The sequence below is a fragment of the Nylanderia fulva genome, unplaced genomic scaffold (genome assembly GCF_048542155.1).
Source record: "Nylanderia fulva isolate GAGA-0341 unplaced genomic scaffold, ASM4854215v1 Scaffold184, whole genome shotgun sequence".
Lineage (NCBI taxonomy): Eukaryota > Metazoa > Arthropoda > Insecta > Hymenoptera > Formicidae > Nylanderia > Nylanderia fulva.
Genome location: NW_028190097.1, coordinates 185,514 through 202,367, shown reverse-complemented (window position 1 = coordinate 202,367; position 16,854 = coordinate 185,514). Strand labels below are relative to the sequence as shown.

The following is a 16,854-nucleotide window of genomic DNA, read 5'->3' as shown; positions in this document are numbered from 1 at the left end:
GTCGTCCTCTGCTGGCTGCGGTCGCATGCGTCGCGCTGGCGACCGTTTGTGGCACACCGGGTGGCTGAGCAGGACCTGATTCCGAGTGACCAATGGAGATACGTCCCCACTGCTGCAAACCCGGCCGACTTAGCGACTAGGGAGATTCCGATCTCGGAGCTCCTCGGTTTGAATCTATGGTGGAGGGGTCCCGGATGGCTTCATGATGCGCCCTCCACGTGGCCGGTGACGGGCGACCTTGGTTCCCACCACGAGAAGGAGGAGAGACGGGTAATACATCTGGCGGTTCCGGAGGAACGAGAGGAACTCCTCGAGGATCGGTTCTCAACCTTGACTCGGCTAGTCCGCGTCGTCGCCTACTATTACCGGTTCTTCCGGCGCGCTCGCGGTGTCAGGGACCGAAGCGGGTTCATGACCAGCGCGGAGTTGGAAGCCAGCCTGCTCGTGATGGTGAGAGTGGCGCAGCGACGGGAGTTTCTAGGGGAACTGGGAGCGCTTACGGCGGGCGGCCCGCTGCCGAGTGGCTCGCCTCTGCGAGCGTTGAGCCCGTTCTTGGACGAGAATGGATCCTTGCGAGTAGGAGGACGGCTTCAGTCGGCTCAGCTGCCCTTCTCGGAGAAGCACCCGTTGATCCTTCCAAAGGAGGGTCACCTCACCGAACTGGTCCTTCGCGACGCGCATGCGGCAACCTTGCATGGGGGACCACAGCTCATGCGGAGCTATCTCCTTCACCGCTTCTGGATCGTGGGGGTGGCTGCTTGAGCCCGAAGGATCGCTCGAGAGTGCGTTTTCGGGCGGAAACGGTGCAACAGAAGATGGGTAAGCTGCTGGCCGAGCGGGTTTGCCCCCCAAGACCCTTCGCATCAGCAGGGGTGGACTACACAGGTCCCCTGCGTATCCGCGCGCAAAGAGGAAGAGGTCATGCCGCTTACAAGGACTACATCTGTCTTTTTATCTGCTTAACGACCCGAGCGGTCCACCTGGAGGCCGTATCGGACTTATCGGCACCGGCCTTCATTGCGGCATTTCGCCGATTCACTTCCCGTCGGGGTCGTTGTCGCCTGCTGCTCAGCGACAACGCGACTAACTTTCGCGGAGCTGACGCTGACTTGAGGGCCAGATTCCATGCCGCCTCCGACTTTTATAAGGAAGCCGGAGAACTGTTGGCTAACGACCGGACCGAATGGAGATTCATCCCCCCGCAGGCTCCTCACTTCGGGGGCATCTGGGAGGCGGGAGTCCGTTCGGTTAAGCACTACTTGCGGCGCATCCTTGGTGACCATGCGTTGACCTACGAGGAGCTGTCAACGTTGCTGTGTCAAATTGAGGCCTGCCTCAATTCCAGACCGGTGTGCCCATTGAGCTCAGACGCTTCGGACCTGGTGGCGCTAACGCCAGGGCACTTCCTGGTGGGCGAGGCGCTCTGCACCCTGCCGGAGGCCCCGGAGATCGATCGTCATTCTGCATCGCGTTGGCGACTGATTTTGGTCATAAAGGAGTCATTCTGGAGGCGGTGGCACTCGGAGTACCTGCATCAGCTTCAGCAGCGCTCCAAATGAACTACGGAGCAGGCCAACATTGCCACCGGCATGATGGTGCTGGTAAAAGACGAGCTGCTGCCGCCGGCCAAATGGCTACTAGGCCGGGTTACCCGGGTCTTCCCCGGACCAGACGGCTGTGTCCGCGTTGCAGAGATTCGTACGGCAACGACGGTGCTGAGACGGCCCATCGCTAGGATATGCCCCTTACCCGTGGCCGCAGAACCGATGGCGTCGGAATCCTAGAAGAGCTGCGGGGCACGGGTGATTGAGTGGTCATGGCGTCGCTGAGACAGAATCGCGTACTGGTCCTCGCGGGCACGCCCTGACACCTCTCCGTAGTTTTATTTACTTTTGGTTTTTCTTAATTCACTACTAATTCGTTCTTTTATTTCAATTTGTTCTTAATTTGTTCTAGTCGTAAATCAATTTGTTACTCGAATTTCGTCGACTGGACGAGGCGGGCGGCATGTCCGTTAATTTAACGGATAGGATTTTTTGAATTGCGTCGACCGAGTTATCGGTCCTCGTTTTCAGGCTCTGTCTTTTCCCCGGCCCGCCCTTGTACTCGGTGGATCGAGGAGCTGAGGGCGAGCGGCGGGGCGGGGGAGCGGAGCGGCGCGGCTTCGCTTAGTTTTTCGCGCTGGTCTTCTCTATATCGTTTGAGGACCGTCTCGAGTAATACTAGCGACTTGCGAGTGAGTTCAAACGTACGAAAACGGTGTCCAACAAAATTCGTATCTCCGCGATCCTTGTAGCGCTCTCGCGCAAGCCGAAACGTTTTGTAGAGTAATCAATCAAATAAAGTGCAGTGATTGACAAAAAACGCGGTTATCTCTTGAGATACCCTTCCCTCAACGTGGAAGAGCTCCAAATCCGGAGAGCGCCTCCAGACCGAGCCGATAAACGAACACTTAGTACTTGACTGATGTCGAGTCATTGGAAAAGTTGAATATATAGGTGTCAATTCGCAAAAACATAAACATTTTAATAAGTCTAAAAATTTCCTATTTCTTCTAGAATGTCAAAATAAGCGTTGTTGAGCAATTCAGTGTCTGTATTATTATTTATACCATGCTTTTATTTCTATGGTTAAATTTATATTGTCGTCAACATATTTTACATTTAATGACATTATTTACAAACAAGTTTATGGCATGCCTATGGGTTCCCCGTTATCGCCAATAATTGCTAATATTGTTATGCAAGATCTGGAGGAATTGATTATTAACACATTGGATTATTTACACATTGGATTTTAATATCGGAATGTATTATAGATATGTAGATGACATTATTATGGTGGCACCAAAGGATAAGATAGACTGTATATTGAATAAGTTTAATAGTTACCATCAACGACTACAATTTACGGTTGAATACAAAATTAATAGAAGCATAAATTTTTTAGATTTAAACATTAAGATCATCGACAACGTCATACACTTGGACTGGTTTCAAAAAAAGACTTGTTCAGGCAGAGTACTGTTTTTCTTATCGAATCACCCCATGTGCCACAAAATATGAGTGATTTATAATTTGATCGATAGAGCATTGTTATTATCTCATCCCATATATCACAAGAAAAATCTAGAGCTGTGTATTGAAACATTGTTGGACAACGGTTACCCTATTCATTTAATTTTTAAAGAAATAAATAAAAGAATAAAAGTAGTAAACAATTTGCAGTTTAACAACAATAGAATAAAAGAAATTATAGAGGAAAATAATAAAAAATTTTTTGTGATCCCCTATATTAATAACATCTCGGAAACAATGGCATCGACAATTAAAAAATCAGATTTTAGAGTAAGGTACCGTTGTCTTAATAATCTTGACAAATTCATCAGAGTCCATAAGGACAAAAATGCGCATAATAGCAATAATAATGTCGTCTACAAAATTAATTGTAAAGACTGTAAAGCTTCATACGTTGGGCAAACCAAAAGAAAAGTACTAGACTAAAGCAGCATATAAATAACATTAAATTTGATTCTTCTAAGCATTCTGTGGTCTCGGAACATATTGTAGATAAAAAACATGTTTTGATTGGGATAACGTCAAAATACTTGATATTGAATCTAACTATTATAAAAGACTTATCTCGGAGATGATACACATAAAGGAACAAAAGCACGGTATAAATAATAATACAGACACTGAATTGCTCAACAACGCTTATTTTGACATTCTAGAAGAAATAGGAAATTTTTAGACTTATTAAAATGTTTATGTTTTTGCGAATTGACACCTATATATTCAACTTTTCCAATGACTCAACATCAGTCAAGTACTAAGTTCAACAACAATTAGAGGCATGGTCATCTTAATTTATTCGGAGACAATTGTAAGCAACAATTAATTAATTTTTAATTTTTAATTCTTAATTTTTTACACATACATAAATCAATTTCTATTTTTAAATTCAGTTTATAATATTTAAAAAAACTTGAAGATGATAGACACGATCATTGCCGGATAGCCTTTCGCCGACTAACGATGAGCGGTTGGTTTGGATTAATGTCTAAGTGCCACTCCGAGTTCTCAATAATAATTTTTAAAATAATATTGATTAGCCGGATAAATTATTTTAATGCGATTTTTGCATCTAATTGGGACTGTTCGGGTTGAACTATTTTTAATAATTTAAATTTATTGTTAGCGTATTTCGCCTTTTAATTTTGACATAATTATTTAATTTATTTTGACATTATATTGCGATTTTTTATTAGAATTTTTAGTTATATTTATTTATTTATTATAATGTTTATTGCGCACTGAAGAAGACTGAGTACAGTTCGAAACGTTTGTAATTGGTTTTTTTAAATTAAAGTTTTTCCAAAATTTATAATAATTTTTTATTTGCTCGTTACACATGGCCTCGTAATAGTTAATAAGTTATCATTTTTAATTGTGCTCGAGGTAACCTGAGAGTATGGTTCATAATTGGTTGCTTCGACGAGATTCGCAAAAAGACGCGGATTTGACATGCGCGAGCGTGTGAGCGCATTAATTATTGGTGATTCAAACTGCATGTTATAAGCTGCGCATGCTTGTCGCGATATAGGTATCCGGCGAAACGGTTGCGATACCGTTAATTGTTTATTTTTCACGATAGTTTTTGGCAACAGGTTTATGACCTGTTGATTTACGACGGTTTTTTTTTCCTTTGATAAACATATAAACAACTTTGACTTTTTATTATTGATTCGACAATCGATTTTTCTACAAACCATAAATTTTACATTTGCATATTGAACATATATACTGTGCGCGACGAAAAGCAGGATAGAAAGGTCGGAAGCGAGAAGACAGAGAAGCACTGCACTCGACACTCGCGTAACGTGAACAAAAATATATTTACACTACGAACAACAAAGATTACAATTGTTTAAACCGCACAGAAATTGCCAGAGAATTAACTGATAAGAATAAACTAAAAGAAATAGCCGAGTCGATAATGAATAACTAAATGTTCCGCAAGCAACGGTAATTAGACACGAAAAAAGACAAGCGATCTTTTTCGTGAAGTAGAAGCACACTCTTGACGCAACAAGCAATCGGAAAAGAGCCCCGCGGTCACGAGAGAGGAGGTTTTTATAAGCTCGAATTTCTGGAATATTCGAGAACAATTTTCTTTATTTTATCGTTCGGCTGAGGGCGAAAGAGCGTTTAGTGTAATTATTTACTTTCCAGCACATCGTAGTTTTGTTATTATACGAACTAAATTGTATCTTCTCTCGCGCGACCGAGGTGTTTACAATTATATGTGATTTGATGTAAGCGCTTCTTTTCGCAGGCGCGGGGTATACGTATACCTTGCGGCCGAGCGCTATTTGAAAATAATATAATTGATATAGTATTTATAGTATAAAATTAAGCATGATGCATGTTGCATGTTAAATGAGCAAACTGCATGAATTTGAATGCAATAATGTTTTAATACTTTTCAGCTTTCTTTAGACGTTCGATTTTCGAACATATACTTATATAATAATATTTACTTTATAATTATTAATTACTTTCTAAAATGAAGAAGTTTTTACTATTATATATAAATATAGTTTTACGTATCTGTGGTTAATCTGCTAGCACTACTTCATTCTTATATTTTTTAATACGGTCATAAACAGTTGTATATGGTACAAGCACAGATGGATCTCTTAGATATTGAAAATAAGGGCCACGTTTATTCATACTTTTATTAATGCTATCTCTAATAGCACACCATATCCGAAAAACATTCTGAGAATATCCAGAGAACATTCGAACATACTCGGGATATTCTCCGAACGTCTTCGAGATGTGTGCTGTTAGAGATATTATTCAAGGAAATAAAGAAAAATTAACCTCGCATAACCAACAAAGGTCAGTATGATGTGCACACTGGCGCCTGGCGCCTATTCATTCGGAATCATTTGTAAACACTCGTGTGCGTTCGGAAACGTAGAAAGAACACAAAGTATTCTCTCCATAAAATCACTTATATTGTTGTCGCAAAAGACAAAAAGCAGCCATTACGACCAAGTTATTGAAAATCAATACACGAAATTTTCACTATCTGTTATATATATATATATATATATAACCTGTACACGTGCAAAATATGTGAAGTTTTATTATTAACATCTGTTTAAACGATATACAAAAGGAATAATAGAAAAGAGTATTTTTATTGATAGACAATAAATCATGCATATTATATAGTAGAATTTTTAAACGAAGATGAGGCGTTAGCCATAGGTTATACGTGTTGGCTAAATGAAACTGTGACCAAAGAAGAGCTGAATAATATTATTGAAAAGAAAAAGAGATAGAAATATAGTGTGGCCAAAATGTGATGTGCAATCAGCTCGGAAAATGAAAACCATCTGTAAAGGTTTGACAGACAAGGATTGGGAGAGGTTCATGCTGTAAAAATTCTTGGATTTGGTGGTAAGTGATTATTTTAAAAATAAATTTTAATAATGTTAGCTATATCTTTTAATATTTCTCCTATAATCTTTTAATGCGTCTCTATCTTATATATTATAATAACAAAAGGAATAAAACTAAAGTGTAAAAAGTATATTTATAAAATATAAAAATTATTTATGTAATTATATAATTTTTTTAATATTATTAGATTGGACGAACATGAGTGCTGAATTAGATTTGTTACAAAAAAAATAATGTTATTAGTACAACAAAGCAGAATAGGCACCTTATAATGAAAAAGGCTTTTGATGATGACATAGAATATATGCTCCATCCACAAGCAATAAGACAGATAAATTGATTAAAAAGGTTTAATTAATTTTTATTTATATGTTAATTTCGATTTAAAATTGTTTTGGCTATAGATTGAATTATTTTTTGAATAATATATTTTTTGTTGTATTACCTTGCATATGATGTTATATTTTTTATACAAATTTTATATTCAGTCTAATAAAAATGAAAAACAATCATTTAGAAAAGTTGTAGCTGAAAAGAGAAATGGCAAAATGTTGAACAAAATATTAAAAACTATTAAAATAAGACATTAATGATAATGAGGTATTTTTAAATGTTATAAATATATTAAAATAAGATAATATAAAATTAAGTATATTAGTATAAAATTAAAAAATGTTAACATTATTTTATTAAAACAAATTATATATATTTTTATATATACACTTTTAGTTTGAAAACTTAATCTGTGAAAGTGATAGTGCTACGTCTGAAGAAGAGTCTGTAATTAAAAAAAGTAAATTACAATTACAGACTGATTTAAAAATATCAATAATGGAAAATAAAAAATTAAAAGAAGTTGTGCACTACAGAAATAAGAGGCTAATAATTTCTACTTTAAAAATATAAAATTCTATATACGTCATTGTATTAATAAAATTTTATTTTATCTATAAATATGTATTTTCCAGATATATTATATGCACAAAATGAAGCAAAAAATCTGTTAGTTGATTTGCAATGTAGTAGAACGGTTTTAAACGAAATACTTTGTGTGTTTTTCCTGTTATAATGTTCAGGTATAGTAGATAAAATATATATAAAATTTCTGCAAAATTTACATTGTGCACAAGAAATACTATAAAAAACATATTTTAATTAAAATAAAAATATAAAATTATTCTTTATATATTTTCAAAATATTCTTTACATATTTTTAAAATTTTAATTGGATACTTATTTGGGTTCAAATAAAGTGTCATTTTTAAAACAAAAAGTATTGAATGGCAATTTTGAAAATGTAGAACTTAGCAAGAAAACAAAGAATTTGAAAAATGTGATCCTGAAAGTTCACCGATATCAGAGAAAATTCAATCTGAGGAATCAAAAGAAATAAAAATAAAAAATGAAAAACCATTTAAAAAACATACAAATACAAATACTAAGTATAAAATTGACTGTCAAAATTGTGATTCTTCATATATCGGTCAAACAAAAAGACATTTGCGTACTCGTATGAAAGAACATTTTAACAATATAAAATTACATGTAACACATCATTCAATCATAAGCAAACATAGACAAGAATTGAGACATGAATTTGATTGGGTATCACCCGTTATATTACACAATGAAAAACATGTTAGAAAGAGAGAAATTGCAGAGATGTTTTTTATCAAAAAAGTTAATAATACAGTTAACCTACATAAAGACACAGAAAATTTAAACAACATCTATGACAAAATTATAAAGGTCGTATAAATTCTATATATTCAGTTTTTGACGACCCATCATAACAATAAGATACGGTTATTTTCTTTCAAAAGTTCTTTCAACAGTTTTTTTAAATGTTTTAAAAATTCCAATATAATAATATTGTTTAATAATGACAATAGTGTCAACTAAGTGCGCTTTTATTAAGAAAGTATGTAAATTTTAATTCTTGCGTTTAACATCAAAATGTTTATTTTTATTAATCTTAATTAATTGTAAGAACGTAGATATTTGAGAATCGCCAGACAGAATTTAAAAAAGGTAAAAATCTTTTCTTGAGAGAATCAGCTACTGAAATTCTGGTGGTTTCTAGTACGTCACTCGGAATGTTCTTGTGATTAATCTCTAAATTTGTTATGTTCTCTTATGTTCTTGGATAATGAAGATATTTTTGTCACCAGGGCTGATAAGGGTCAGATCACCGTAGTAATGAGTAAAAATGATTATTATATATAGTTTTAGTTTTAATGAACAATATTATGAACAAATCTTTGGCAGTCCCATGGGATCTCCTCTCTCACCCATCTTGGCAGACATGGTGATGAATGATCTTGAAACACAGTGTTTAAATCAACTTAGTTTTAATGTTTTGACTTATTATAGATATGTTGACAATATTTTCGCTATTATTCCAAAGACAAAAATCCATGAAATAATTGATACTTTTAATAACTATCACCACCGTTTAACCTTTACATTTGAGACGGAATCAGACGGATGTTTTAATTTTTTGAATACAACGATCTCTCGGTCAAGTAGAAAGCTTGTAACAAATTGGTACAGGAAGGAAACGTGTTTGAACAGATATATAAATTTCTTTTCCAACCACTCTTTTAAATATAAAATGAACACAATTTTTAATCTTGTAGATCACGCGATTCTTTTATTTAATGACCAGTTTCACGACAAGAATATTAATATCGTGAAACAGATTTTATTTAATAATTGCTTTCCTAAACATGTAATCGATTGTTGAGTTAAAAAAAGGATTAATTTTTTAAACCACAGAAACATGAATGAATCGAGTAATGAGCGAAATATTATTGATAAGTCTCCTTTTATTTCACTACCTTATGTTAATAGCTTAGGCGATATCGATCGAATTTTTAAAAATATCGGATTTAATGTTGTTCATAATGTTCCTAAAAAACCGAATCATTTAATCACACTCGACAAAGATAGACTGCCTACAGATAAAAAAACTGAAGTAGTTTACAAAATTAATTGTAAGGATTGCAACGTGTCATACATCGGACAAACAAAAAGACATCTTTGTACACGTGTAAAGGAACATTTCAGCAACATCAAAATGCATTCGAGTAATTTATCAGTTATCAGCAAACATAAAATTGAATTTGATCACGATTTTGACTGGACTTCATCTGTTATCTTGCATAGTGAAAAACACGTAAGAAAAAGAGAAATCGCTGAAATGTTCTTTATTAAGGGAAATAATAACGCTATTAATTTACAAAAGGATACTGACAATCTAAGTAATATCTACGACAAAATAATAAAGGTCGTTTAGTCTCCAATAACTCGTCTAAGAGTTTTGACGTGTTGTCAAACCGACACTATGTTCATTCTTGATATCTTAGAATTATAATTTTATGTTTAATTTTACAAGTAAGTCTCGCTTCTTTTTCTTTTTATCATTTTGTAATATTGTTAATGAAGTAATTTTGTTTTTTTAATGTATTAATCTCTGTCTATGTATATCTAGATCACTTGATAAGGATTCAAAGAAGGGTCGAAACGTTGTGATTGAATAAATAATATTTGCCAGTACGGTCGAGAAAAAATTTTTACCTTTTTTAATTAATTGTATCATTCTAATTTTTCACTTGAAAAAGACCAAAAACAGATAGTCAAAACGTTGTGGAAATAAAATAAAAATTTTCTTTGGCTAGTTTGGGTGGAATTTAATATATCGTTTCTATACAAATACTAATTTATCATCAATGGTTAGATTTTTTAATATATTTTATGATAAAAAATTATATAATAAATTTAATAAAGATTAAAATTAGATATTTAAAGACAAGGCTCGTGTAATATTATAAAAATAAGATTTAGAAAGACAGGGCCAACCATAACGAGCATATTAAATTAGTTAGAGATGTAATGTCAACACATAATTACTTTATTTGTTAGTATATACAATGATATTAATAAAAAATAAAAAATAAACGTTTCGGCTGTTAGCCTTAAAAAATAAAATTAAAAAATATTACGCATTAGAGTCTATTTTGTAATAAACCTTTGGTTTGATGAGTCATTAAATTTATATTGGGTGACGCTTATATCATTTATTAAAAATAGATATTGTTTTTGATCGGCTAACCATTTTTTAACTGAGAAGGTAACTTTTAAATATGCAACGAGCTCACTGTTGTTATTAGATCAAGTTGACAGTTCATTCCACGTCATCAATCCTTTTGCACATTATTAGTTGAGAATATCATCAGAACTGCTTAATATGAGAATTGAAACAATTAGATGTTATCCAGCATCAAAAAGTTAGTCCCCATCATCAAGCATATTTCCGATTAGGTTCATCATTGTAGTGTATTTCACCGTGTTTGTCTAAGTATATTTTTATTTTTTTGTAATTATATAATAATAAAATATGTAGGATATATATGTATACATAACTTTTCGCTCTTACAATCATTTTTTATAAAAATATTTTTTAAATATATATTTTATATTTATATATTTTCCAGAATAATACATTAGAAGTTGATAATACAAATTTTTCAAACTCTGATCATGTAAACGACGTCGACAAAAATATTTCAGACGATGTTAAAAATATTAAACCAAATATTAATTCGGAAAAGTTATTGGTAAATTACAATACTTATTATTATTATTCACATGCATTTTTCCAATTTTTTGAAATAATTTTTATATTATTGAGTATTTTTTAAAATATATATTATCTTTTTTAAATATATTAGAAAAGCTAGTGTTAGAATCTAAACCCAAAGTAACTTTAGATAAACTTATAAAACAATCGGAAAACTTACAATCATCAGATCCCAATGTAACTTCAAATACACTTATAATGGATAATAATTCAGAAAATGCAGTATTGATAAGATAGTTGTTATTAATTATTATTGATTATTTATTATTTATTATTTGTGGGATATGAATTGACCAGGTTCGATGGAAATCCAGAAATGGTTGTTTTTCCACAAATAAAATGTATATAGATATTTTATTGGGATTTACGCGAATACAGAATTTAGGAGGAATGGGTATATATATATATCCTAAAAAAATCATAAAAATGAAAAGGTCAGGCCATGTTCAAAAGAAGGCACTCAAAAATTTAAACGATCTAATAATAAATTATCACGAAAAGTAACTGATATGTTATTCAAGGTGCCAGTTCAAAGTAAACCTACGTAAAGTGTATATTATCTAAATTTAGTAATAATATATTACCATGACAAATAACTGTGATATTTTATTCAAGGTGCAAGTTCACATTGAACATACATACATATAAGTAAAACTGATTACAATTTGATTCTAGAAAATAAGTGCGATATGTTATTCTTAGTGCACAAAATATAATAGTCGTTTATAGAGATTTGATTTGAAATTCATACTAGCCCGTACAATGAAAAATAATTGCTCGTAATTCCAGAGTACCAATTTGTTAATTACTCAGAAAAATAACATGGCGGCCTGCTCTCAAAAAACTTTCGATGGGTAGAATAAATAATTGAAATAAGAGTTGTGAAAATTGTATAAATTAAAAACCTCCAATTTTTCTTTAGTAAAATTTCGAATTTTCGTATCAACTTCCGATTTGTGTTATACCGTATTTTCAGGGAGTAAGTTATTGATCAGAAAACTTTGCCTTGTTGCTCGAAACGGGTGTATATTAAGTAAAATTTATAAATGTACAGTTCTCAGGTCAAGTACAATAAAGCTATACGCTTAAAAAGTTTACTGATTATTTGTCGTAATATACAATAAAAAATTACATATTAATTAAGTGAATAATATCGAAAATTATAAGTCAAATGAAACCTTGCTATTTAAAACCTATTCTTCATGATCGCAAGACACTATTTTCTATTTAAAAGATTTTCTTCAGAAACACAGAAGAAAAAGGTATTTGTATATAGTTTTGTATATTCACTTCGTTGTGTGTAGAGCTTTTAAAAATACGTTGAATCCTTATTCTAATCTAATCTTCTTCTAATGTAATACTTTTCGTACTTCAAATGTTGTAGTAATTATTCTGTAAGAGCTTCGACATTATTTCTAAATGGACATCGAGAAACATCGTTTTTTGAGAGCAGGCCGCCATGTTATTTTTCTGAGTAATTAACAAATTGGTACTCTGGAATTACGAGCAATTATTTTTCATTGTACGGGCTAGTATGAATTTCAAATCAAATCTCTATAAACGACTATTATATTTTGTGCACTAAGAATAACATATCGCACTTATTTTCTAGAATCAAATTGTAATCAGTTTTACTTATATGTATGTATATTCAATGTGAACTTGCACCTTGAATAAAATATCACAGTTACTTTTCATGGTAATATATTATTACTAAATTTAGATAATATACACTTTACGTATGTTCACTTTGAACTGGCACCTTGAATAACATATCAGTTACTTTTCGTGATAATTTATTATTAGATCGTTTAAATTTTTGAGTACCATCTTTTGAACATGGCCTGACCTTTTCATTTTTATGATTTTTTTAGGATATCACTTACTTTTTAAAGTACAGATATATAGAGCAGCTTTTTAGTAATTCAAGTATTACAAATATATGTATTTTCGATTCTTATCACATAACTTTGTATAAGTAACAATTTATGCAATACAGTTCAAAATAATTGAAATATATGGTATATATGTACATATATAAAATATATAATTATATTATAGTATACATATATATTTTATTTAATCATATATGTAAATGTTTGTATAATTGTAATAACTTTTAACGATACATTGCACATTTATTTCAATTGCAACAGAATGAATTTATATTCTTGTATGAATATTGAAAATAAAGAATGGGCCCCTCCATCGCCCATTCTCGTGAGAACGCAACCATATATTTTTCTTCGTCTCTCCGATTTTAACACGACATACATATTTATGTCTGATAATTTTTTTCTTGATGATACTTTTTGAAATGTCATGAAGCCTAGGTCAAATTAGAAACTTATTGCACTCGTTTTAATGCAGCGCTTACAGCAGCTTTTATAAAGCGCCAGAGCAGCCGATATTTTATTTTGGCGCTTACAGCAACTTTTATACAGCGCTAGAACAGTTGATGTTTTAATGTAGCGTTTACGGCAGCCTTTATACAGCGCCAGAGCAGCCGATGTTTTATTTCGGCGCTTACGGCAGCCTTTATACAGCTCCAGAGCAGCCGATGTTTCATTTCGGCGCTTACGGCAGCCTTTATACAGCGCCATCATTTAATCTGTTCTAAGAACAATATGTATGCCCCTTGTGCTCCTTTGGGCCATTTTTTCTTGAACACTTCCATATCATTAGAATAATACCATTCCGATTTTGTGTCAGCTCTCAACATACACGTGTAGTGACCACGATTCATTTCTTCACCTTCGTGAAATATAGCGCTTATTACCTTGTACTTTTTTTCATTAATCGTGATATTACTCGTCGGCACGGCGTTAATCCGATTGTTGATAATTTTTTTAGAAGCACCGTTTACAAAAGTATATAAATTGAGCTGTATTACTACGACGGATAAAGTTGATTCGATTACGGTTTTCCTTTTCAACACGGTACCCTTACATTCGTTACAATTGCCGTTTATCGTTTCCCATTTAGAAAATTCTACATTAATCAAACTTTGTAGAGTGACACCTTTTTTCCTTTTTAATGTCGAATGTATAGGTAATATTAGCAAACTACTGCTTTCCAGCTTAGTTACATTGTAATTACATTTGACATTCGAGCAACATGTTACGTGCTTTAATTCGAGTTCTAATACATCATTGATGTCGGAATACGTCGACATTAGAGCCGTAAAAAATTCCGAAACATCTTGTTGTGTTCGTTCTTCGAAGCGTTTTCCGACAGATCTTCTAACCGCTTGAATGTTGCAATATTTACGTTCACCATACGCGCAGATAGCATCAGTCAATGCATTCGATGCTTTATTTTTCAGTATTTATTGCCTAATACGTACGCAATGAAACGCACATTGTAATATTACATTAGCGTAACACGAAACAGCATCGTTATTGCAAAGGCCATATATTTTCCACGTAATTATACTTTCTGGTTCCTCACAATCATAATTCTGCACATCATCAATGATATTAGGGATAGCCCATCGACGATCGTACATTTTCACAACCTTTTTCTCGGACCGATTGATTTGTGGCAGTTCAGATTTGAATATAGATCTCAGTCGATTATATTCCACAATGGCTCTCGAGTTTGCTTTAACTGATGCTGGATTGAAATTTATCAAATGTAGGCCTTCCAATTTACTTACTCGTGACAAACCTACATAGGCTTGACCATCACTGAATACAGTCGTTCCTAAATCCATCATTGCATTGTTACATGTAATTCCTTGACTTTTGTGTATAGTTATTCCATAACTGAGAGACAATGGAAATTGTTTCCGATGTACCACTAATTTGTGGAATACTTCAAATTTAATATCTACTTTCGTTATTGCGATTTCTTTGTTACCCGAAATAACTATTTTGATGGAATCAATACGATTGCCGTCAGCAGAGCGATTAACTGCAACTACATTGCCTATCGTTCCATTGACAAGTCCCAAAGTTACGTCAATGTTTCGTCGAATCATCACTTTAGCGCCAATTTTAATCGCTATTACTCTTTCAATGCCAGCTGTTTCAGACACTTTATCATCTTTGTCTTCTAAAATTTTATGCACCTTTTTTTTCATTGCTGGAGCACAGTCGACATCATCTTCTGCTATCAGTAGAATTTCATCGCTGTCGATTTTATCGAGCATTGCTGTGTTCAAAACCTTGCACAAATAACACGTGGGCAATAAACAAATTGTATCAATCGGTAATTGATTTATATAAGTGCAAAGTTCATTCAATCTTTCGCAACTACTTTCTTTAAAATTGATTCTTCTAGACTGAAGAACATTGATGTCAGAATCCGTTACTAAACCTATTCGTATTCTAGAAAGTATATCACAATATGTATTATCGCATCTTTGTCGCATATTAATCAAAAGTTCGTCGTACTCGAACAATCTCCACAAATCACATCCACCCATGGTACCTAAATACTTCTGAATCTCTGATCGAGACATTTTATAAAACGAAAATTGTCCTTTTACAGGAGGAAGCTGCAACAAGTCCCCAAACAGGAGAATGTGTTTTCTGCCAAAGAAACCATCATCTGTATCTGTCGTATCAAAGATTTCACATAATCGTAGATTGATAAACATAAGTGTCACATTTGAAATCATGGATACTTTATCGATTATAAATAATTCGACGTTCTTTAACTTGTCTCTCAAAGTTTTCAAGACCATGTCTGACAATTGCGTATATTTTGGTGTAGATTCATGACTAACGGGTAGTTGAAACATTCTATGGATTGTCAAGCCATCGATATTGAATGCTGCGATACCCGTGGGAGCAGATATGGCAGTCGTTTTTTCCAAATTTATTCTGATCCAATGTTTAATCGTTTCAATTAGAAAACTTTTCCCTGTACCACCCTCGCCACTTACGTACAGTCGCAGAATCTGATTCTTATCTTGTAAAACTTGGCATACTCCATCAAAGACTCTTTTCTGGTCTTTGTTCAATTGCGACATCATTTGCGATAAATCAATCGGGTCGTCAATCTTACCAAAATCTTCCAGATCTTTCATCGCGTCGTCAGCTTCTATCGGATTACAATCCAGTTCATCGTCATCGGATTTGTCTCTGTCTGCTGTTTTCAGATCATTTTCGCGCTTCTCGATTAATTCAGCAACGTTCTCAAAAGCTTTCTGTATTTCTTCGAGCCTTTCGTGATATTTCATTGCCTTCGTTAAAACAGACTCTGAATTCTTAAAGGCATCCGTGTAAGTCTCGAATGTACCTTTGAGTTCACTCAAATCTCTCCATGGTTTGAACAGAAGAAGCAGCGAGTAAAAGTATTTTTCGGGCTCAGTTTTTATATTAAATCGATAATGGTTAATTAAATAACCCTTTTTTCGTTTTTTTAAAAATAAACCCGATGCCAGTTTGTAACACTTGACTTCGTCATTATTTGACATCTGTTTCGTAATTTCCCAGAATTTGGCAAAATCGTACAAATTTAATGATTCTAATTCCTGAGGTCTATTTGGATAGTAATCATCGATGAGTGACGAACAGTAAATATTCGTAGAATTTTCTTTGAGAGCTTTAATTACATTAAATGTTTTAACTTAGTCCCCGTGTCGCGGACTATCCACATGTGGATAGCGTTGCAGAAAATTATTATGAAAAAATAGTATAAATAAAATGATAACGTAACATAATAAAAGTATTTAATAAATATCAAAAAGTTGCAAATATCATTATATAAATATATATTTATAAAAGA

The 16,854-nt window shown here is 33.6% G+C and overlaps 1 protein-coding gene across 1 annotated transcript; it reads left to right on the top strand.

Moving 5' to 3' along the window:
• The first annotated feature begins 815 nt into the window (after positions 1-815).
• Positions 816-1,559, top strand: LOC114936737 (uncharacterized). Its single transcript, XM_029310031.1, has one exon. The coding sequence runs from the start codon at positions 816-818 to the stop codon at positions 1,557-1,559; it is 744 nt and encodes a 247-aa protein (XP_029165864.1).
• Positions 1,560-16,854: the final 15,295 nt, after the last annotated feature.

What these genes read in the sequence shown, in the direction of transcription:
- LOC114936737 (XM_029310031.1), top strand. Translation starts at nt 816, where the DNA reads ATGGGTAAGCTGCTGGCCGAGCGGGTTTGCCCCCCAAGACCCTTCGCA.